This window comes from Populus trichocarpa, chromosome 11 (genome assembly GCF_000002775.5).
Source record: "Populus trichocarpa isolate Nisqually-1 chromosome 11, P.trichocarpa_v4.1, whole genome shotgun sequence".
Classification (NCBI taxonomy): domain Eukaryota; kingdom Viridiplantae; phylum Streptophyta; class Magnoliopsida; order Malpighiales; family Salicaceae; genus Populus; species Populus trichocarpa.
Genome location: NC_037295.2, coordinates 886,069 through 908,507, shown reverse-complemented (window position 1 = coordinate 908,507; position 22,439 = coordinate 886,069). Strand labels below are relative to the sequence as shown.

Here is a 22,439-nt window from a genome sequence, read left to right as displayed (position 1 = left end):
CATTAATTAGTCCCCCATTGCAACTTATAAAATATAGTTCGAGTCTTATAAATATCAGGGTCACTAGAAACTTATATAGTTGTTAATTTTAGGGCTCGTAAAATTAGTTGAGGTACACACAAGCTAACTTGAATACCCACGTTAATCTAATATATATATATATATATATATATATATAGACACACACACCTAAAGTGTCTGTCAATGTTAAATTAATACTCTCGATATTAGATGGATAAAATCATCGAGTTGATTTATTGTTTTAGTAATGTTATTTTTACACTATGAATTTTTTTTAAAAAAATGGAGATACAAACAATTAAATAGATAAAATAAAAATTGGTTGATTTTATTTTTTTAAATACGAACCCTTAATTTTCCATGACCTTCCTTTTACATGGCTATGCTTAGCCTAATATAACAATCCAAACCACAAAAGGAAAATCTAATGCCTTATGAAGCAAAACTATCAAAAATCTTATCTGTTATACAAAGTTTTTAAACAGATTGGATTCATGAATTATAAAAGTTAACTTTTATAAATTTAGATAAAATAAATTTATATTATTTTAAAAATTCAATTTTGACTAACTTGATTAGTTCATGGATAAACATCTCATATACGTCTTTTTTATCTAATGTAATTTAAAATTAATATCAGATTCCTGATAAATCATCGAGCTAATAAAGGTGATGTCGGGTTTGATAATGTTTTTTTTATTTTATCACTCATAAATAATTCATTGTTGATCAACTCTAGCGCAAGAGCCAACTAACTGGATAGCCAAAACCAAAAAACTATATTTTTACATATTATTTTTAGTTTTAACAACTCTAGCAGGTAGTTATGTGAATAGCTAAAATGTCTTATTTTACTCTGAAATGTTATTTCTACACTTCACTCTAGAACAACCAAATACAAAAGAAAATATATATATATATATATATAGACACACACGCACGAGGTAACATCTTTTTTCTTTATTTTCCTTTTTTAAAAACAGAACAAAAAAAAAAACTTTGCAAATCTTAAAGTCTATGTGTCTCATCTTCAAAATTCAAAATTTTAATAGTAATATATAAAACTAAAATTTAAAAATATTTATATAAATAAATTTAAACTTAAAATTATATCTTTTAACTTTCATATTACTTCATTAATTTTATAAATTATTTATATTAATTATATATTTAATAATATCATGATTATATTATATAAAAAATAACTAAATTAGTTATATAATTATATTAAAATTAGTTTAATATAAAATATATTAAAATATAATCGGTTTTTTTAAATGATTTTTTATTATTAAAATTGAAATGCACATAAATAAAAAATTATTTTATTAATTTAACTTTTTAATATAGCATCTCCAATTGGAGATGCTATTACTATATGAAACCAAAAAGGCAAAAAAGAAATAAAATAAAAAGACCAAAACAGCGAGCGTTAGAGAAGCAGTCCCTTTGTTTCGAAGGGAATTTGCATCTCTTTCGTCGTCATCTTCTTCTTCTATATCAAGAAAAACAAAATCTATATTACATTGTTTTCCTCTTCTATCAAACACTCCCGTATACACCCGAATACTCATTCACCTAACCATAAAGTCATCAGCTTTTTCATTTTTTTCTCAATACTGAATAAAGAAACACAGAATCTGATTCTCTTTGGTTTTAGTTTTTTGCTTGATGATCAGGTTAGTTTCAAAATTCTGTCTTTTTTTGTGTTTGAATGGTTGGTCTTCTGCTGATCTTGGTATTGGATATGTAACTTTTTTCTGTGGTTTTGATTGGATTAGGATGGTGGGTTTTGATTGGATTTCTGTATGCTTATGCAATTCTGTGTTTCTATGATTTCAATTTTGTTTTTCTGTTTATGGGGTTTTGTTTTTTATGCTGTTTTAGCTGACTTGACTCCAAGTCAAGTCAATGCAGACCTTTTTTCTCTGTTTTATTTAGTCTATCTGTTACTGTGAATTTGGTTCAGTTTTTTTTTTTTTTTTTTTCTTTTTCAGTTTCGGTTGATTTTTGTGTGTATAATGAGAAAAGAAAGAGAATTTTGTAGATTTTGCAATGTGGGGATTGTTTTCTTTTGATGGGGTTTTTGTTTTATGTAAACAACAGAGCTGGAAAGTTTAGATTTTTGACTCTAGTGCTTTGGCTGAAGAGTGATGGTTTTGTGTGTTTGATTTTGTTTGCAGTGACAGACAATGGCTGCAATGATTGCTAAGTCTAGGATTAACCGGGATGATGATAATAAAATTAGGAGATTTCAAGGGGCTTCCTTGAATTTTTCATTGCATGAAACAAGGGAAAGAGTTAAGAAGTCCCGGCAAAATAAGTTTAATGAGGTAGTAGCATCTAAGATGAGAAGGAAGATTTCGTGTAAGAAAGTGGAAGTGATTCAATTGTCATCAGATAGTGATGATGATGACTGGTCTCCCCGAAGGAGAAAGAAAGCTCCGAATAGGAAACTTATATTAGCCGCGGAAAGTGAACTTTCAGAGAGTGATGAGGAGTGCTCACCTTCGGAAAGAAGGAACGATTTGTCTGAGAAAATTAAGCCAGCCCCGGAGATTGAATTGTCGAAAAGTGATGACCAGTGGTTTCTTGGAGCAAGAAGGAAAGATTCATCTAAGAAAACTAATCCAGCCCCAGAGATTGAATTGTTGAAAAGTGATGATCATTGGTGTCTGGGAACAAGAAGGAAAGCTTCATCTAATAAAACTAAGCCAGCCTCAGAAATTGAATTAATGAAAAGTGATGATCAACAGTGTCTAGGAACAAGAAGCAAAGCTTCATCTAAGAAAATTACGTTAACCCCAGATGTTGGATTTTCAGGGAGTAATGGTGAGTTGCCTCAAACAAGAGTCAAAACATCATCTAAGAAAATTAAGTCAACTTCAGAAATTGAGTTGTCAAATAGTAGTGATGAGTGGTCACCTCGAGCGAGAAGAAAAACTTCATCTAAAAAAGTGAAGCCAGTTACGGAATCTGACTTTTTGGAGAGTAATGGGTTTCCAAAGAGGCAGCAGAATGGTTTAAAAAAGCGTAGCAGAAGCAGTTCTGTAGGTGTAGGTTTTGATGTTGACTCGGAAGAGGATGTGTTGGAAGCAATTTGTCTTGTAAAAATGAGAGAGCGAATAAGAACTAGGATTTCAATTACTGAGATGAACGAGAGGAGTCTGAAGGAGGCCAGAGAAAAAAATATAGATTCTATGAATTCTTCTTTCTGTGCTTCTTCTTCTTCAGAATCAGCTTCTTCTAGCTTATCAGTTTCAGTTTCAAAACATGATGGTTATAGCAATGGTGTGTCTGCAGCGAGAAATGTGAAGGTATTGTAACCCTTTCAATTTGTTTGGGTGCTGCATTAAGTTTTATTTTCTGTTGCCATATCTGTGGGAGAGACTGGCCCCTTTTATCGTAGCTGAATGCTGCTAGTATTTCTTGCTTCAAACAGGCCAAAGGACAAGAAATCAAACTATGTCATCAGTGCATGAAAAAAGAAAGAAGAACTGTTGTTGTTTGTAAGAAATGTGAAAGAATGTACTGCATACAGTGCATCAAGCAATGGTAAAGTTTCTGAAAACAATCATATTTTCCAACCTGATTAGTTTTGGATGGATGGAGTTAGATATTCTTTTGTCTTTGACTTTTTGTTGTTTATAGGTATCCTGAGATGACAGAAGGTCAATTTGCGGAACAATGCCCATTTTGTTGTAAAAAATGCAATTGCAATGTGTGTTTGCACTCGAGTGGATTGATTAAGGTTGGTTGTATTTTCCTTTTCCTCCTTGCTTTTGATCTGCGAAGATATTAAAAGGAGAAAAAAAAGAAGCAAAAGGCATAATGTTAAATACTGGACATCTTGGCAACTGGAGGAGTAATTTTTTTTCAAAATTTCCTTTGGGTGTTTTTTACTATTTTGTAAATAGTGCATAATATTTCTCATCTCCAGACATCCAAAAGGAATATCACCAACCATGAAAAGGTTCGGCATCTGCATTATTTGATCAAGTCACTACTTCCTTTTCTGGAACAAATCTGTGATGAACAAACTGAAGAAGTTCAGATTGAGGCTGGTATTGGAGGTATCCTTTGTTCGCTATTGCAGAATTTGATGTGATCATATGATTTCTTCTGTTAAACTTTGTTTTGCTGAAAAAAAATTGATGTGCTTATGGCAACCAGATTTCCCTGTTGATATAGCTGAGAACTTTTGCTATAGCAATGAGCGTGTTTATTGGTAAGAATCTTCTCTCCACTGAACAGGTTATTACCATCTGATTTCATTCTTTCGAATTAAAGCTCATTTACTGCATTTCTCTTGGGGATTGTTGGGCAGCAACTACTGTGCCACTTCCATTGTTGACTTCCATCGCAGCTGTCGAAAATGTGCTTATGAACTATGCCTCAGTTGTTGTCGAGAAATTCGAAAGGGAAGCCTTTCAAGTCGTGCTGAAAAAAGTTTTTGGTATGTGGATAGAGGCTTTGATTATATGCATGGTGGAGATCCACTGCCTTGTCAATACCAAAATCCTTATGACCACAGTGAGTCTCTGGTTCTACCATGGAATGCCAGTGAAGATGGGAGCATTTCTTGCCCTCCACAAGAATTGGGTGGTTGTGGTGATTGTTTATTGGAGCTAAAGCGTATCCTTCCACTGGGATGGGTTGCAGAGTTGAAAAAAAGGGCAGAAGAATTATTGGGAATCTGTGATACTGAACAGGCAAGTTTGACGTGCAAGTGTAATGAAGCAGGGGAAGGGGTGTTGAGAAGAGCAGCTTTTAGGGAAGGATCTGAGGACAATTACTTGTATTGTCCTGCTTCAAAGGATATTCTTGAGTATGAACTTTTTCACTTCCAAAAGCACTGGGTTAAAGGTGAGCCAGTTATAGTTCGTGATGTTCTCGAGCAGACAACTCATTTGAGCTGGGAGCCAAAGGTCATGTGGCGTGCATTATGTGAAAATGTGGATTCACATATTAGTTCAAAAATGTCTGAAGTGAAGGCTATTGATTGTCTGGCTTGTTGCGAGGTTCAGCTCCAATATCCTTCCTCGCAGTTATTTTTCAGCCACAAACATTTATCAAAGCCATTTGCATGATGAGCAAAATCACCTGTTTTGCTTTACAAGCGCTGGAAAAGAAATAATGTTTCACATATACTTTCTGAATTTCTTGCACTAAACTTTTATATTTTACTTTTACATTTACTCACAGAAGACTGACTTTGTAAAAATATTCAGGTGGAGATCAATACCCGGCAGTTTTTTAAAGGCTACACGGAAGGGAGAACATATCATAACTTTTGGCCTGAAATGCTTAAGCTCAAGGACTGGCCTCCATCAGATAAATTCGAAAATCTTTTGCCACGCCACTGTGACGAGTTTAACAGTGCACTGCCATTTCAAGAATACAGTGATCCAAATGCTGGAATCCTTAATGTTGCTGTGAAGTTTCCAGCAGATCACCTGCAACCAGATTTGGGTCCAAAAACTTACATTGCATATGGTACAAGAGAAGAGCTTGGAAGAGGGGACTCAGTGACCAAGCTTCACTGTGACATGTCAGATGCGGTATGTCTGATAGATCTAACACTTTATTTTGTGTAGTAAAAGATGGTTATTTGAATGATGAGCTATTCCTTTTTCCAAAAATGGCTATTTATCTAAGCTCAAATTTCTATTAATTATTTACATCTTGATGTCCCATAATGAATTTAAGTGAACACTCACCTTTCCAAGCAAAGTTGTTCTCTGGCATATAAATCATGGGGATTCATAGGTTTGTTACTTTAGATTATTTTATATTCCTTTCAGTTTAGGATGAGAGAACAGAATTTGCCTTTTGGTTGGAGGATGTGCTGTTTGCTTGGTAGTATCAGGTTCTTTATTGGGCAAAGAAACCAGATGGTCCAGGCATTTGACTTTTGTCTGCATCAAGTGACAAGTAACGTGTAACTTTATGGAAATGTTGTGCTTGGAATTGCACTTCTGTGATGATGTCTCAAATGTCTATCATCAAACCAAAATACACGCTTTCAATTTTCATAGCAACTTCCTCTGAATTTCTGGTCCAAATTTGCACAATGAGCAAGCTTTGGCCTCTTAAGCTGCTTAGCATTCATTAGGCCAGAGCTTTGAATGCCTTGATTGTTCATAATACATCATTTGTTCTTGTTGATTTCTTGTTAACGCAACCATACCTTCTTTTTTCTAAACAGAGGAAAATTTGGTCTCTGATGTAGGTAAATATTTTGACACATACTGCTGAAGTAGCATTAAGTCAAGAACAGTGCTCCGCCATTGAGCTGTTGAAAATGAAGCACAGGGCTCAGGATGAGAAGGAATATTTAGAACAAGACAAGGTAGACAATCCTCACATTGAACTTGATCAGGGAAATGATAGTTTGAAAGAAGAGATGGGTGTCTCAGAAATTAGAGAGCCACAGAAGCCCCCCTCTGAAATTAATGAACAACTTGAGAACACTGAAGATGTGTTAAGAGGAGCTACACTTTCTGGTTTGCCCTCGGAAGTGGAGACTATGGACAAAACAGGTGGCGCCGCCTTGTGGGACATTTTCAGAAGGGAGGATGTTCCCAAGTTAGAGGAATATTTGAGAAAGCACCACAGAGAATTCAGGCACAATTACTGTGCCCCTGTAGAACGGGTAAATTCATTGGTTTGTTTTTTCTTTTAGCCTAGTTCTTTGTCACTAGTACTGAAAATTAGCTGGTTATGATTAGGTCGTTCATCCAATTCATGACCAATGTTTCTATTTAACTGTGGAGCATAAAAGGAAACTGAAGGAGGAATTCGGTGAGTATCCTATTGCATTGGTTTTATTTGCTTTCGACATTTTGAGTCCAATATATGCTGTTTTGGTTGTTAATTACTTTGATTTGCTTGCACACTAGGAGTTGAAGCCTGGACATTTGAACAAAGAGTTGGAGAGGCTGTATTTATACCTGCTGGATGCCCACACCAAGTAAGGAATCTACAGGTAAGTCGGAGACTTTTTTTTTCCATTCTTAAAATGCTTAAAGATTTCGTAATTTGTTCATGTTAAACTAATTTATCTTTTCTTTTTGTACAAAGGAAAAGTGCTTTCTCGTAGAAAGCACAGCATGAATGATGACACAAAGTAATCATCCCATTGAATTGTGGCTCCACCCTTGTCGGTCCCACAAATCAAAGTCTGATAATTCTGTGTCATGATTCATGAAGCAAAATTCATGCTGTATTGCATGGCTCATCTAAAAATATTCTGGAGTTCGGATGATAATTTCTGTCTAACAATGAAAGGATCAGGAAATTTCCCATCACCCCTGTTCGATAATAGCCTTTCACAACTAATGGCAATAATAGTTATCTAGCCTAGTATAGACACAATTTCGTCTTCATTAATTTTTTTTCAGAAATAATTTTTTTACTAAAAAAAGGAATTGAAAGTACAAAATAGTCTTTGAAATTGTTAGAAACTTTTTTGTTGTTTTTTCCTCTCTTCTAAACAACAACCAAGAGCACTAGTGTTTTCATCAAACCTTTATGATTCTAAATTTGTCCCAGTGAGTTGTGTCAACTTTTAGATTGTTTTCAAAAACATTTAGGAAAACTAATGCTCTGTCTATGAAGAATGCTTTCTTTCCTCCTTTTGTTTTGTTCCAACATACGTTCATTATCAAAATGGCAAAGCATTAATTCTCTTATTTCCAGTTTTATTCCAAAAAAAAATGTCTATTGCTGGAGTGTCTTCTTTCTTATTTACTCTCTCAAAAATCAAACTTCAATGAATTTTTTTACTTTCAATGTGAAAGGTAACGCTGTGAAGTTCATAAAGAGTAGACATGTCATGAGACATGACATTTTCTACGTATTTTAATGTGTTCTTAACATGGTGTGCATATTAAATACCATACCCTTATAGTTTTCTACCAAGTTGAATAGGATGCTCTTGGTAGGATAGAACAAAACTCTATCTAATCAACATCAACACAACAATAGAAAGAAAATCTCTCGGTCAAATTTTCTTCTCGTCCGCTCTAAACTCTACTTTTAAATGATCCAATACTCATCTAGTCAAATTCTCTCTTTTGTTTGTCTTGAAAGAAAGTATCTTAGTTTGGAACCTCTCCTCCACTCAAGCATATTGAATGTGTCTCCTTTTATGGTTTGTTTGTCTCAGTGGTTGAAACTTGATTTGTTTGTCTCGGTGGTTGAAACGATTTCAACCACCGAAAAGCATCAATTAATGTTTTTTGATGGTTGAAACAGACAGACACTCTTACCACCAATGACTAGGGTAGCCCCCTCACTCCAAATTAACCAGACTTGGAGATGTAGGGGGTTTTGAACAGTCAGATATGAATATGTTACAATATGACCAGATGATAAGCACAATTGGATCACTTGAAAAGCCTGACTGACATAATTTTTTATCCAATCGTTGGATCTTGCTCAAATTTTATCAAGAGATTCTATGGACGTTGTTCTACACGGGACCAGCTAGCCTTGCGGCTCACATCAAGAAGGCCTTCAAAAAAGTAATAGAAGATGCTATTTGATTCAATTTTATTATTTTCCTATTTAATTTTGAGTTTTTATCCTTAATTTTGTTTTTTGTTTTTGTTTATCCTTTTAGTTTAGGGATTCTAAGTTTCCTTCAAATCTATTTAAATTTTTTTTGAGAGGTAGACAATTAGAGAATAAATTATTCATTAATAAAGCATGATTAGGATTAGAATTTTGTTTTAGACCTTTTTTGAAAATTCTCTCTTTATTCTTTGAATCCTAATCTAATTAGGTTTAACCGTCACTTGGATGGCAAATTGGGTGTCCATTTGCGTGCATCCAGTAAGAATTGAACCTACAAATTCACCAATTATGAGTTGGGTGCTTTACCCTTGATGCTTAGCAGTAATCCTCGTATTACTCATACGAATAATTAAATTTCAATTGAAATGAAATCTTTTGGATAAATCAATATTATTTAAATTTAGGAGAAATCAATGAAAATACATCATTTCAAATTGAGAAAGATCAAGAATTCTCATTATTTTTTAGATTCATGGACTCAATTCAATTTAGTAGGATCTTTCATTTACATTTTTTTTCCATAAAAAATGTTTTTATGGTCTTCAAAATTTCCGAGATACTACTTGTGGGCAAAATCTTATGGGAAATCATGTATCATCATGATCAAATCACTACTATGATATAAATTTTTTAGTGAATGCTATTTTCCAATTGCATTTTCCCAATTACAGTTAAGAGGATATTCAAACCTTTTCTCAAACATGTTTGAAATTCTCTTAATGAATTCAATTTTGAGATTTCAATAAAATTTCATGTTTGGAGTATTTGAAGTATTGAGAATTGAATTTCAAATGAAATTCGTTCTCAAAAAATTTTAAGTATTATAAATTTGCGTCATGCATACAATCTTAGGATTAAGAGGAAGGATGAAAGGCTGACAACCATAGTAGTAGAAAATTTCCTGACACCAAATTAACAAGAAGTTACTGTGTATTTTCTATTCTATTGTTTACCACTATCTGAATTGCTTTTATTTCCACCATGCAGTCTTGCACAAAAGTTGCTGTCGACTTCGTCTCACCCGAAAATATAAGGGAATGCCTCCGGTTAACTGAAGAGTTTCGACAACTTCCAGTGAACCATAGAGCTAGAGAGGATAAACTAGAGGTAACTTCTTTCCTGATACAAATATATTATGCATCGATTACATTATTTTAACTTTATTTCTTCATCTTTTTTTAACAATGTGGAACAGATAAAGAAAATGATAATCTATGCAATAGATAAAGCCATTATAGACTTGCAAGAGCTAACAAAATCACAGCACTGAGCTTTGCCGCGTCTACTTCCAACAGGCAGGCAGACAACACAGATACAGCAGCAGCACATTTTTTATTCTCTTTTAGATTTCAATATGCACATACATTGCCTTCACCCTGTTGTCATGGCTGCACTAAAGGCTATCGGCAGCAATTTTCTCGAAGTTGCCATTGAAATAAAATAAAAGGTTTAATTATGAGCACATCGCCTCTTTGTTCTTATTTGGTTTCTATGGAATTTTTTGACTTGCATAGTTGCTCTTGGGTTCTGTTTGAAGAAAACAATGCCTGCATTACCTCTGCGTACTGCTTGATATTTGGCTGGCCAATTCATGGACATGGAAAGATGTAATGGATGGGATCCTGTTCATATCTGGAACGAAAGTAGGTGGAGATGAGGAAATCATAACAAAAAATAAGGTGCAAGTGGATTTTTAATGCTATGGAGAGAATTATTATTTCCTCATGAGACCTTCAGTGTTGTTGGGACGAGGAAAAGAAAGCAAATAAGATAAAAATGACTAAAGATAGATTGAGAAAGAGATGCTATTAAACAAAATATAATAAGATTGTAAGTTTACATCGGGTTGCATTTGGTTAGAAAGAAGGCAAAAATATAGAAATTATATAAATATATAGACAAAAATATATAAAAACAATTTTTAAATGAGTTTTTATACTTTCTATACAATGTTAATAATAAGTCTTCGGATCCATGATCCAAGAGCTTAATTCAAAGATGAAAAAGAAACATACTCTCACGTCCAACTTTCCTTGTAATGGGACATGATGCCAAGTATTCAAGCTTTTGATTTGTTTTAACTCGTTCAAGCAAATCTAGATCTGCATGATAAACAAGCAGAACATTAAAGCTATGCTGATAGCATATCCAAACTTGTATACATTTTCTTGGTAGATCCAAGTCTATAATTTGTCTTGAAAATATCAATATTTAATAGGTTAATCCAAGCCTATAATTTTTGTTAAGAAATTAATTAATTAATTTTATATTTTTTTAAAAAATAAAATCATAAAATCGATCCAACTGAAACTCGCAGTTGAATTAAACAAGTTAAAGGTATATATAGGTATAGTAATTAAATGCTATTTAACATCTCAAAAATATTCCTTCTTGCAGTTAAACCATTTCTTATACAAGTCACTATTTCTAACTATAGATTAGAGTCACTGCAATATTTTCTTTCCTAATTACCCTAGATTCTTTCATTTTCATGTAAAGATCAATTCTCTCATGAGTGCCTGCTAAATTCGAATACACCCTATAAGTTTTTACAATGTTATTGATTAATTCCATAATTAACAGTGTTTTACTTATCTCCCAATTAGTATGATTTTTCCTCCAAGATGAGAAGGAGGCTAAAAGATCTATAACTTTAATTTATGTTCCAAAAATAGATAATTTTTTATCTAATTATATATCACCTATATCATCAATAAATTTCTCTCTTAGAGACGCCATGTAAACTGAAACACCTAGGTAATTGTTTCGAGTTAGAAAACAAATGGAGACAATTGGGACAAAGAATTATACAAGTAAGGTTAAATTTAAATTGTGACGTAAAATTTTTTATTATTTAATTTTACACTCTTGAACATAATTTTTAACTCAATCGTTGGATTAGACTGGAGTTCTTATAGAAGTTTCTAGACATGTTGTTCTATATTGATTTAAAATTTCAAATAAGTTGGAGCCGAGAAGGGATTATTATAAAAGGTTGAAGTCACTTAACGAATCTTGTCAAATTTATTTGTGTGGACCTTCATTTACTGTTTGGATTATATCTTTAGCTATAAAAAGAATTCAGTTTAGATTCAAATTAGATTGGAAAGTAGATATCCATACCTTTACGAAAATATGTGATAGACCTTCTAATTCATCCAGATGAGAAAGAACAATGCGTTTAAAGTCAGAATTGAAATCTAACTAGAATGTGTGAAAATTAGAGAAATATTATTTCCTTGTGTATTATGAATTCCAGTCAATACAAGTATTTCTTAATACTCTTGAAAACATATGTGACAGCTATTGACTCACCTATTTTACAAGGATTCGATGTCAAATAAGAAAATATTTATGGCAACAACTATTATTCATAATTTACAAGTATTCCGTATCCATTATAGAATGTATACGGTGGCAAAGAGTCATCAGATTATTTTGTTGTTCTTTTTCTTATATTATAGGATTTCCTAGCATATTAAAAAGACTAGGGGGAGACAATTTAAGGGAGAAAATCCAACAATTAAAAATAAAGTGTCCCGGCTAATTTGAAGCATAAAGTTTCAGCAAAGCCTCGGATGAAAGCAAAAGGAGATTTCAAGCAAGAGAACTTTGTTTTATGATGTTTTTATTTATTTATTTTAATATTGAATATTATTAGCTTTGGATTTTATTCTAAATTGAGTTTGTTTTGACTTGTTAAACATTATTTTAGGGTTTGTTTTCAGTATTAGACTTGTATTAGTTGATTGTTAGATAGAGCCTTTTGACTTGCAACTTAAAATGGATCAACTAGGGTTATTTGGAAGGGATTATATATTGCTTTTATGGCTACAAGTTTCGACAGATATTATGATTTGAATAAACATTAATTTTTCTTTGTTTTGCATGATGCAAAAAACCTTTCTTTATAAAAACATATATTATATACCGACTTATCAAAAAATAACTAGTTTCGTGACGTGATTCGTATACTTCAAGTTTTTAGGTATAAGGTTATCTCTGGATTCAAGTTTTTTTTCCAATACTTTTGATCTTCAGGTGCAAAGTTACCTCTAGATTAGGGTTTTTAAATTTAATATTAAGTTTTTTTAAATTAATTTTAAATTTTGTTATGATTGCGTGATTACATGATCACGATGTCTACATCAAAGAGGGAGGGTATGTCGACCTGATCTTCATGCTTTGAAAGAATTTAGAGATCAATTTACTTCATGCTTTTATTTTTATTTCTTCAACCAAATTTTTTTTTTATTTTTTTATATTCATTTTTTCAATCCTCACTCTTAGCTACAACTATCACTGTAGTCTATGTATTTCTTGATTACCACTTTTTTTTTTTTGTTGCTATATTGGAAGTTAGCATGGTGATTCCTACGGGTACGAAGTTGATTTCTAAGGTAAGCTTCTTTTTTTTCTTTTATAACGAGCCTTTTCTTAACAACGCTATAAAAAGCCTTTTATTTTTATTTGATAACAATGAATATTTTTGTTGAATTTGGTTCTAGTTCTCATTTTCATTATTTCAATTTCAATTTTTTATTTTAAATTCATTTGTTAATTTGATCCTTTTATTAATTTTTCCATTCAATTCAAAAAATTTTCTCCCATTCTTTTTCTTCAAATGAGATCTTTATTTGTTTAATTGATATTTTGTTATTCTTAATTTTTTTTATTTCATTATTCGACATTTGATTTATTAAGATTTGGTCTCATTGTTTTTAAACCCGGCCCGGGAGTCAATTCGGGACAAGTATCGAGTCATGAGTAGAGTAGGTTGACCCAAGTTACCCTAAGTCAATATATATATATATATATATATATATATATATATATATATATATATAAAGTAAAAATAATACCATTTTGAAAAAAAGAAAAGAAAATAGTTAACGAGTTTTGACCCCATTTTGATTGGATTTGCCTCGAATTAACTGAGATATGAGCTAACTTGGGTTTTTGATCGTCTTACATTAGATCAATTTTCCCTCAATTTCTTTTGAAACCCGGTCTGGTCTAAGCCATGAGTCACCTGGGTCACGGGTCAACCCGTCAGGTCGAGCTGAATTTTAAAATAATAGCTTTCTAGATGCAGTGTTTTCAATTTAGTCACTAACTAGGTTTATGAGTTTGAAACATTAACACGAGTTAACATAGTTTTTTTTCCCCGATTACATCATTTGAAGTTGTCAGTTTTGAAAAATAAACTTCGTTATTTTCTTTAGTTTTTTTATTCAATCAAGTTATTCATATCTCATGATTTAGGTAAAAGGTTTGTCCAGGTGGCCTATGTTTTTTTTAAGGTCATTTTTTTTTCTTTTTCAATCTTGTTCTTCCAAATTTGATTATTTTAAAAAGTAAACTTTGTTTTTTTTTTTTTTGTTTTTTATTAGATTATCTTATTCACATGATCCTGCTTGCAAGTTTTAACGACGTCATCTAGTTTTGTTAGTGTTTTTTTTTAAGACTTTTTTTCATTGTTTTTTTTTTATAATTTCATATTTTTATATTTTAATTATTGAAGATTAAGAATCATTATTTTTTGAATTTTTTTTTAATATTGAGTCATGAATTTTTTTCCATTCTATAAAATATACTAACAAATAACAATGCTTGAATATTATTTCTTACGCTGCAAAAAAAAAAAAAAGTCTGGTACACAGCGAAATACAGGCCAACAATCTAATATGACAACATAAGATACGCTTCGTACCCAACTCAATTTAGACTCCTCAAGTCCATATCATGGCCAGCCCAACACCAAATGACATGAAGAAGAAGTGAATATTAAGCGCCAAAACATTATCCAACCAAACAATTCCTCTGCTTCTCTTCTTCACTCAGTCAAGATGAATGTAAACACTTGTATTCAACCGCCCCAGTTCCTTCCATTATCTCCTTTTTATCAGCAAAGGTTTCATCTTTTCACTCAAAAGCCTCAATCTTTGAAGCCCACCAAGAAAAGTTGTTATTTTTCCACTACAGCGTGTGACAACAGCTTCAAAGGTGGCCTTTTTAGGGTTCAAAAGGGTAGAATCAGATGCTCAGTTAGTGAAGTTGAAGAGCAGAAGGAGAAGCAGCTGCAAGTGGTGAAGAGAGCTTATCCTTTCCATGAAATTGAGCCTAAATGGCAGAGTTACTGGGAAAAAAATCAAACTTTTAGAACCCCAGATGAAGTTGATACCTCTAAGCCTAAATTCTATGTGCTTGACATGTTTCCTTATCCCAGGTGACACTTTCTCTTTGTAAATACTTTTGGCTTTAGCTGTGTGGAAGTTAAATTAAGAAGACCCTTTTCATTAATTTGCATGCTTCGCAGTTTGTTCATTTAAAGATTAAATTTTGTCCACTGGGGTGTTGGTAATTTGGTATATGAAACTCAATCCAAATGGTAGAATGAAAATTATTGATGACTGAATTCGTATTTTGGAGATTCAGTTGTGAAATGAGTTTAAAAATCTGCTTTAGTTGTGGTAGTGATTGATGTTAATTTGTTTAATGTGATTTTGGGGTGAGTTGGATTGTTGTGAATGATGGGGTTTTGTGTTTATTTGTTGATGAGTGGTTCGCAGTGGCGCTGGGTTACATGTTGGTCATCCATTGGGATATACTGCTACAGATATTCTTGCTAGACTCAAACGTATGCAAGGTTACAATGTTTTGCACCCAATGGGATGGGATGCATTTGGTTTGCCTGCTGAGCAATATGCAATTGAGGTAATGCTTTGTAGTTATGCGGAACAGTTTAGGATATTGTCAATAGTTATGGTCTTAGTATTTGGATTTGTTGATGAGATGTTTCATGTGTCTAACAGACAGGAACTCATCCGAAAATCACAACATTGAGGAACATTAACCGCTTCCGTTCCCAGGTCATGTAATGCCCTTACTATTTCTTTTGAACTGCTAAACTAGTATTTGTTTTAGGGCTTAAACATGACATGTCACAGAATGGTTATCAATCTTGTACTCGTCCTTTTAGTTCTTTGTATTACAGCTTCATATTAATTGGAGCCAGGATTGTGATCCAGACAGATTCCAATAGGCATATCCTATACTGATCATATTGATTAAGATTGTCCACTACATACATGCTGAAACTAATAGGAAATGGAGATCATTATGTTTACTTTATGGTGACAATGTGGGCTAACAGCATTTTTGACATAATTATTATCGAATGTGAGCTTCAATATGGTGAAGGGTTATATTTATCATCTCATTTAAAGAATGCTGCTGATGCCAACCATGGCACACTGCAAAACTATCTCACATGGGAAGCTCACTTGGATTGAATTAAAATGTTTCTAGACAGCTTTATGAGGCATGGGGCTTACCATCACATTTCAAGCACTACTTAAGCAAACTGTCTACTCTGTAGCACATTTCCCTCGTTAATTTTAGCTAGCAGCATGATTCTTTGGCAATAAATTGATATTTGAGTTTCTTTGCAGCTTAAATCACTGGGATTATCTTATGACTGGGATCGTGAAATCTCTACTACAGAACCACAATATTATAAATGGACCCAATGGATCTTTCTTCAGCTATTGAAGAGAGGGTTGGCATATCAGGTCCAGGATTATCTCTTGCCACCATCATATACTGTCGTTTCCTGATTAAAACTGGATCTGATGGTCTGATAATTATACATTCAGGCTGAGGTACCAGTCAATTGGTGCCCTGCTCTTGGCACTGTTTTGGCAAATGAGGAGGTGGTTGATGGAGTAAGTGAGCGTGGGGGTCACCCAGTTATCAGAAAGGTATGGCACCATGTTACTTCTTGAAGTATGTTTATTTCTCATTACTTTTCTTATTTTTCTTCTGTTGAATGGTTTTATAATTTTACAGTGTCATTGTTTATTACCAAGCAGCCAATGAGGCAATGGATGCTTAAGATTACTGCATATGCTGATCGCCTTCTTGAAGACTTAGATGACCTCGATTGGCCTGAAAGCGTAAAAGAAATGCAGAGGAACTGGATAGGAAGGTCTGAAGGGGCTGAGCTGGAATTTTGTGTTCTCGATGGTGATGGAAAGGAAAGAGACATAAAGATTACTGTTTATACTACCAGGCCCGACACTGTCTTTGGAGCAACGTATTATTCTTCCCCTTTGTTTCTATCATTGTCTGTCTAATAAATTCCTTCCAACACTTTCACTTGTTCGTAGAATTCAGAGACCATTTTTCTCTGGGAACTAATCTGATTTGCTTACTGGTTTGCATTCAGATATTTAGTTGTGGCACCAGAACATTCATTGCTTCCATCATTGATGTCTCTTTCACAGAGAGAAAGTGTATGTTCATTGCTTTCTTGCCATATTTTTTCCCATGTTTTTGCTAGCCATAGGTGATATAAAGTCAACATATCTTGATAACAGGTGGAAGAGTACAAAGATCTAGCTTCACGAAAAAGTGACCTTGAGAGGACTGAGCTTCAGAAGGAGAAAACTGGGGTTTTCAGTGGCTGCTATGCACAAAATCCAGCAAATGGGGAAGCAATTCCAATATGGGTTGCAGATTATGTTTTGGGGAGGTGTGTTTGATGTCATTTTTCTTTTATGACTTACCTGGACTAAGGCATGCATTCTTAGGTTCCAACTTTCTTCTGTGTATATTGTCTAGGATATGAAGTGCATTCGTGGAGTTCATTTTAATGTGAATGCAATGTATTCTATTGTTTTTTATGCAGTTATGGGACTGGAGCTATTATGGCAGTGCCTGCTCATGACACTCGTGACTATGAATTTGCTACTAAATATGACATTCCCATTCGTTGGGTTGTGAAGCCAGATGATGATGATTTTAGTGATTCAGGAAAGGCTTATGAAAGAGAAGGCTCCATTCTCAATTCATCAAGTTCAACATCAGGGCTTGACATCAATGGCTTGCATAGCAAAGTAGCAGCATCTAAAGTCATTGAATGGGCTGATACAACTGGAAATGGGAAGAAAAAGGTATTTTTCGCTGTTAGGGTGTGTTTGTTAAGGGTGCGGGGGTGATTATTAAAGGGTAAATAGCAATTACTTAAACAAAAATCACACAATCAAATAATCTTTGATTCACTCTCTCTTCCCCCACTAACAGTATTTTGATCATGTTTCTCATTTCTCTAATAATTTACCTCCTATACTTAAATACCAAACACGTTAAAAAAACCAACTGTTTCTCCCTTAATAAGTACTCTTGTAACAATCACCTCCATTTTAACTCAATACCACACATCATTAATCTAAAAATTACAGTGAAGGGGTAATATTGGGGTTGGACTATTACTAGCTTTGCATGCATGGTACTATGGTGTTATAAATGTAGCTCAAATTTGTACTTCTTCAGGTGAACTACAAGTTGAGGGATTGGCTTTTTGCTCGACAGCGTTATTGGGGGGAGCCTATCCCAGTTGTTTTCTTGCAGGATACTGGTGAGACTGCTCCAATTCTTGAAACTGACCTGCCCCTTACACTCCCTGAATTAGATGATTTTACCCCCACGGGGACAGGAGAGCCACCCCTTGCAAAAGCTGTTTCTTGGGTATGCTGTCTCCTTCTTACCATGTTTCTCTTGGGAAAACGTTCAGCATTTTCTTGCTTTACAGCTTTTATTATAACATGTGAATGCAGTCCACAAAGTTTCCAACTTTTGGAACATGTCTTTTAGCTGCTAATTGTATGTTAAACCCCTGGAAGTTCATAAATTACTATTCTAGCTGTGCGTCGTTTACTTTCTTCAGTAGATGTAATTCTTTTCTCCCTTTCCTTTTCCTTCTCTAAGTTATATGAGCGATGTTTGTTCTCCTTTCTTCATCAAGTTCTATGATGATGTTTCTTATGGCCTAATTTCAGGTTAAAACCACTGATCCTTCATCTGGAAAACCTGCCATGAGAGAAACAAGTACCATGCCCCAATGGGCTGGTTCTTGCTGGTAATGCATTTGTGGCTACCTTATGTTGGTTTTTCTTTGTTCTCTTTTTGTTAGAGGGGAGAGAAAGTGGTAAACATGTTAAAATGAAAGATTATGGACTGAAATTGTGAACATGGGAGTCATGCAAAAAGCGACAATGGAAAAGTTTTAAAAGAACCTAGAAATTCAACTTTGCCTGTTTGACATACAGCTCAAAAAATGCATTCTCCTTTGACTATTTGACATAGAACTCAGAAACGAAGCACATTTAATTGGCTAGCAGAAAAAATATGACACTAACTTGCAATTGATTTTTTTAATTCTGGCTATTTTTTGTTTCCCTCTGCGTACACCTTGCAACTGTTCATAGGAACTATTTGCTGGAAACAGCAACCATAGTCCAAGCATAATTTGATATTGTTGGTATAAATGTGGAGTCTGGTTAAACAGAAGTGTTGTTATTTATTTCCTAAGATTTTTCTGCTTGGCCAAATGCTTGGTCTTTTACTTTTCAAAAGGTTGCTGCAACTGTTCTTTGAGATTTGAAGCTCTATACTTTTATAATTTTTTCAGGTACTATCTGAGATATATGGACCCAAAAAACTCCAAAGAATTAGTTGACAAGACAAAAGAAAAGTAAGCTGATCTTTACTTTATGCAAATAAATATGTTTTCTTTTTTTAAATGAACATTCATCATTGCAGTGATCTTGTATGATTTTGTATCTCTTCACCTTCAGGTACTGGAGTCCAATTGATGTCTATGTTGGTGGTGCTGAGCATGCTGTTCTCCATTTACTTTATTCAAGATTCTGGCACAAGGTTTTTGAGCCAAACCTTTGGTGTTTACAGTTTTAATATATAGATGCAGCTTAGTTAGTTTTGTGTAACTCAAACGCCATAGCACATACTTAAGTCCCCACTTCATTTTTCATTGTACTGTCAGTATCTGTCCTCACTGTTACTATTTTTGTTTGTCTTGAATAAGAAACATCTTTACTTTTTTTTTTACTGCTGAAGGAGACGCTTGAGATTGCAATTGACTCTATATTTATGATAGAAGGCATGAGAAGGAAGAAAATACTTATTATTGACATTGGGTGTTTCAGGTTCTTTATGACATTGGTGTTGTGTCAACCAAAGAACCCTTCAAGTGCGTCATTAACCAGGGAATCATCCTTGGGGAAGTAAGTATAGTTACTTATGCATAGGTAGGTAATATTCTATCACATTATTTTGATGGTGTGAATAACAGGTCCAATACACGGCCTTCAAAAACCCAGATGGAAACTATGTATCTGCAGACTCTGCTGATTTGTCAGGTGAAATTAATCAGGAAATCATTCCCGAGGAAAAGGTTTGTCATAAATGTGTCAATATATTACTGTTCTTGTTAATATCTCTTTGACTCTCCTTCAACTAGAGTTAGAAAAAGGCCATATTGACATGCTTAGCTCTTGGAGAATGTAGGCTATTACTTTTGGAATCTCACCTCTTTTTCTGAATAAATTGCACCTCTTTACATAGGTTATAAAATCCGGGGATTCCTTTGTACTGAAAGGTGATCCTAGTATCCGATTGATAGCTCGTGCACATAAAATGAGTAAAAGTAGGGGAAATGTTGTGAATCCAGATGATGTTGTCTCTGAGTATGGAGCAGATTCTCTTAGGTTGTATGAAATGTTCATGGGTCCATTTAGGTATGCAATACTCTCTTCTTTTGATTATTAGCGATGAGCACAATAGAGATAACTCTGATGGTATTTTCTAAATTGCACTGTGCTTTTAGAGACTCAAAAACATGGAGTACTAGTGGGATTGAAGGCGTCTATCGATTTTTGGGACGAACTTGGAGGCTAATTGTTGGCTCACCTTTACCTGATGGAACTTTCAGAGATGGAACAGTGGCAATCGATGGGGAGCCATCTTTTGAACAGTTACGCACCCTGCATAAATGCATAGCAAAGGTCATCTCTCATTTTATGCATTTTCTCGTTCTTTCTTTACAATTACCTTTGTTTGTTTTCCTTTGGATATTCCATATGCCACTCTATAATGAACATGAATTGATGTTGGTTCCAGGTAACGGAGGAAATTGAAGGGACAAGGTTCAACACTGGAATTTCTGCAATGATGGAGTTCATTAATGCTGCATACAAGGTTTTTCAATAGAACTTTCCTAACTAAACTTCCATTAGTTCTGTGACATTCTTGTTCAGTGTTATTTGAGGACTTGAAGGCTGCTCACTTTCTGTTCCTGCTTCATTCCTTTATTTTTATCACTATTTTCCCATGAATTTAATTAGCTTTTATTTGCATTGTGATGAACAAGTGGGATAAACTTCCAAGATCAATTATCAAGGAATTTGTCTTCTTGCTATCACCTTATGCACCTCACATGGCTGAGGAGCTTTGGTTTCGCCTTGGGCATTCGAATTCGTTGGCATACGAGCCCTTTCCTAAGGTAAAAATTTCTTTCTTAAAATGATTTACCATAGCCCTCTACTAAGATGAAAATTCATCATTTTGATTTTGTTCTGATTGCAGGCAAATCCTGATTACCTGAAGGAGTCTACCATAGTTCTTCCAGTTCAGATCAATGGCAAGATGAGGGGTACCATACAGATTGAAGAAGGATGTTCAGAGGAGGATGCTTTCAGATTAGTTTCACAGGATGCGAAACTCTCCAAGTTCCTGGATGGAAAATCTATCAAGAAAAGAATCTACGTTCCTGGGAAAATTTTAAATGTTATTTTGGGTCCTCAAAACATCAAGGCAGGAGTCCGGTAGTCCCCTGGCCTCATCCGCATATTCAGGGCGAGTGGGCTCATTTTAAATGGGAAGATCAGCAATGAGTTGAAGTTTTACCAGCGAACTTTTCACATATGTACTACAAATGGAATGCAGAGGCAAGTTTACTATAGGCATCCAAATTTTTCAATGGATAGAAGATGTCTACATCAAGAAACTTTCAGGCTAAATTATGTTCGTCTTTAAGGTCCCTGAATCTAGAGGATTAACTCCAGGGAAATGACAGGGCAGCAGCAGCAGCAGCAGCAGAAACATTTCATGCAACGTCAACATTCATTATTCAATGGTATGGGTGCTTATGCTGGAATTTTTGCAGATGCCTGTAAAAGGCTTTCATGTATGTACATTGATTGAGACATTGAATGTATCAGCTTTATCGTTATCTGCGTTATTCAATGTAAGATCTGAATAAACTTGTGCCATTAAATTGATAAAGGAACTCATTCTTAATACAAATATTTATTATTTGCAATCGTCCTGGATTGGGAATGTGCAGATGAATTGATTGCAATCAGACTGGCAGGCTGGCCTAAACTCTCTACAATCTTTATCAGATTTCTTCTCTTGATTCGACATGGTGTCCATGTCAGGATTCGCTAGGAATTAATTATTAATTAACAGAAACAAAGGCAAGCAGGGAAAATACTTGGTTCATCCTCTCTTAGATAATTTTGAAATGAGCCTTTTCTTTTCAAACTAGAAAGGATATGTCTTCATTATTCCTCTATTTATGTTTTTTTTTTATCTCAAAACAGCAATCAATGGCTAAGTTTTTGTTTCCAAGTCACCATAGGGTTTGAAATTGAACCTGCTTTGCATGTTCTATGATGGGAAACTGGCAGCGCAATCCAAGGCTTGAGTAGTGTCCATTACTCCCGGCTTGTCTGGAACCATTCTGCAGGGAACCTTCCTCTGTCTATTGTTTTTATCATTTTCATTGCTCTGTTACGCCATGGTGAAGTGGGAACAAACCCTTGACTCCATGTCTAAGTAATCATTCGTTAATCACACCTCAACAAGTTCATTAAAGATTAAAACAGCAGTCGATATCAAGAATCTATACAAGAACAAGATAAGGTATAGTTGTTGGATCAAATAAATTTATGTGAACTACAAGTATAGTTACA

General features: G+C 34.1%; 2 protein-coding genes across 5 annotated transcripts; both read left to right on the top strand.

The window, feature by feature from the left end:
• The first annotated feature begins 1,421 nt into the window (after nt 1-1,421).
• LOC112323367 (lysine-specific demethylase JMJ26) lies at nt 1,422-10,063 on the top strand. 4 transcript variants are annotated; one of them, XR_002976808.2, is made up of 14 exons: nt 1,422-1,700; nt 2,205-3,338; nt 3,464-3,576; nt 3,673-3,772; nt 3,962-4,094; nt 4,195-4,249; nt 4,349-5,042; nt 5,253-5,582; nt 6,254-6,676; nt 6,753-6,825; nt 6,924-7,009; nt 8,479-8,549; nt 9,589-9,708; nt 9,797-9,826. XR_002976808.2 is itself a non-coding variant. In XM_024581346.2 (13 exons), exons 2-13 carry the CDS (start codon nt 2,214-2,216, stop codon nt 9,869-9,871), a joined length of 3,327 nt encoding a protein of 1,108 aa, XP_024437114.1. In that variant the 5' UTR covers nt 1,422-1,700; nt 2,205-2,213; the 3' UTR covers nt 9,872-10,063. The 4 variants fall into 4 exon arrangements, 2 of the variants coding, with proteins under 2 accessions (XP_024437114.1, XP_052301239.1); XR_008056789.1 differs by lacking the exon at nt 9,797-9,826 and having other exon boundaries at nt 7,105-8,549; nt 9,589-9,712; XM_024581346.2 differs by lacking the exon at nt 8,479-8,549 and having other exon boundaries at nt 9,797-10,063.
• A 4,297-nt stretch (nt 10,064-14,360) lies between these two features.
• Nucleotides 14,361-21,784, top strand: LOC7484534 (leucine--tRNA ligase, chloroplastic/mitochondrial). Its single transcript, XM_024611465.2, has 20 exons — nt 14,361-14,830; nt 15,174-15,318; nt 15,417-15,473; nt 16,056-16,175; nt 16,260-16,364; nt 16,476-16,699; nt 16,832-16,898; nt 16,983-17,137; nt 17,294-17,558; nt 17,938-18,132; nt 18,444-18,523; nt 19,076-19,138; nt 19,242-19,323; nt 19,611-19,688; nt 19,757-19,858; nt 20,029-20,201; nt 20,291-20,468; nt 20,584-20,661; nt 20,834-20,965; nt 21,049-21,784. The coding sequence occupies exons 1-20, from the start codon at nt 14,451-14,453 to the stop codon at nt 21,289-21,291; spliced, it is 2,922 nt and encodes a 973-aa protein (XP_024467233.1). The 5' UTR covers nt 14,361-14,450; the 3' UTR covers nt 21,292-21,784.
• Nucleotides 21,785-22,439: the final 655 nt, after the last annotated feature.

Coding starts and splice junctions, on each gene's coding strand:
- LOC112323367 (XM_024581346.2), top strand. CDS start 2,214: ATGGCTGCAATGATTGCTAAGTCTAGGATTAACCGGGATGATGATAAT. Junction 4,250..4,348: donor AGCAATGAGCGTGTTTATTG/GTAAGAATCTTC, acceptor ATTGTTGGGCAG/CAACTACTGTGCCACTTCCA. Junction 7,010..9,588: donor ACCAAGTAAGGAATCTACAG/GTAAGTCGGAGA, acceptor TCCACCATGCAG/TCTTGCACAAAAGTTGCTGT.
- LOC7484534 (XM_024611465.2), top strand. CDS start 14,451: ATGAATGTAAACACTTGTATTCAACCGCCCCAGTTCCTTCCATTATCT. Junction 16,700..16,831: donor GACACTGTCTTTGGAGCAAC/GTATTATTCTTC, acceptor GTTTGCATTCAG/ATATTTAGTTGTGGCACCAG. Junction 20,662..20,833: donor TCATTAATGCTGCATACAAG/GTTTTTCAATAG, acceptor GTGATGAACAAG/TGGGATAAACTTCCAAGATC.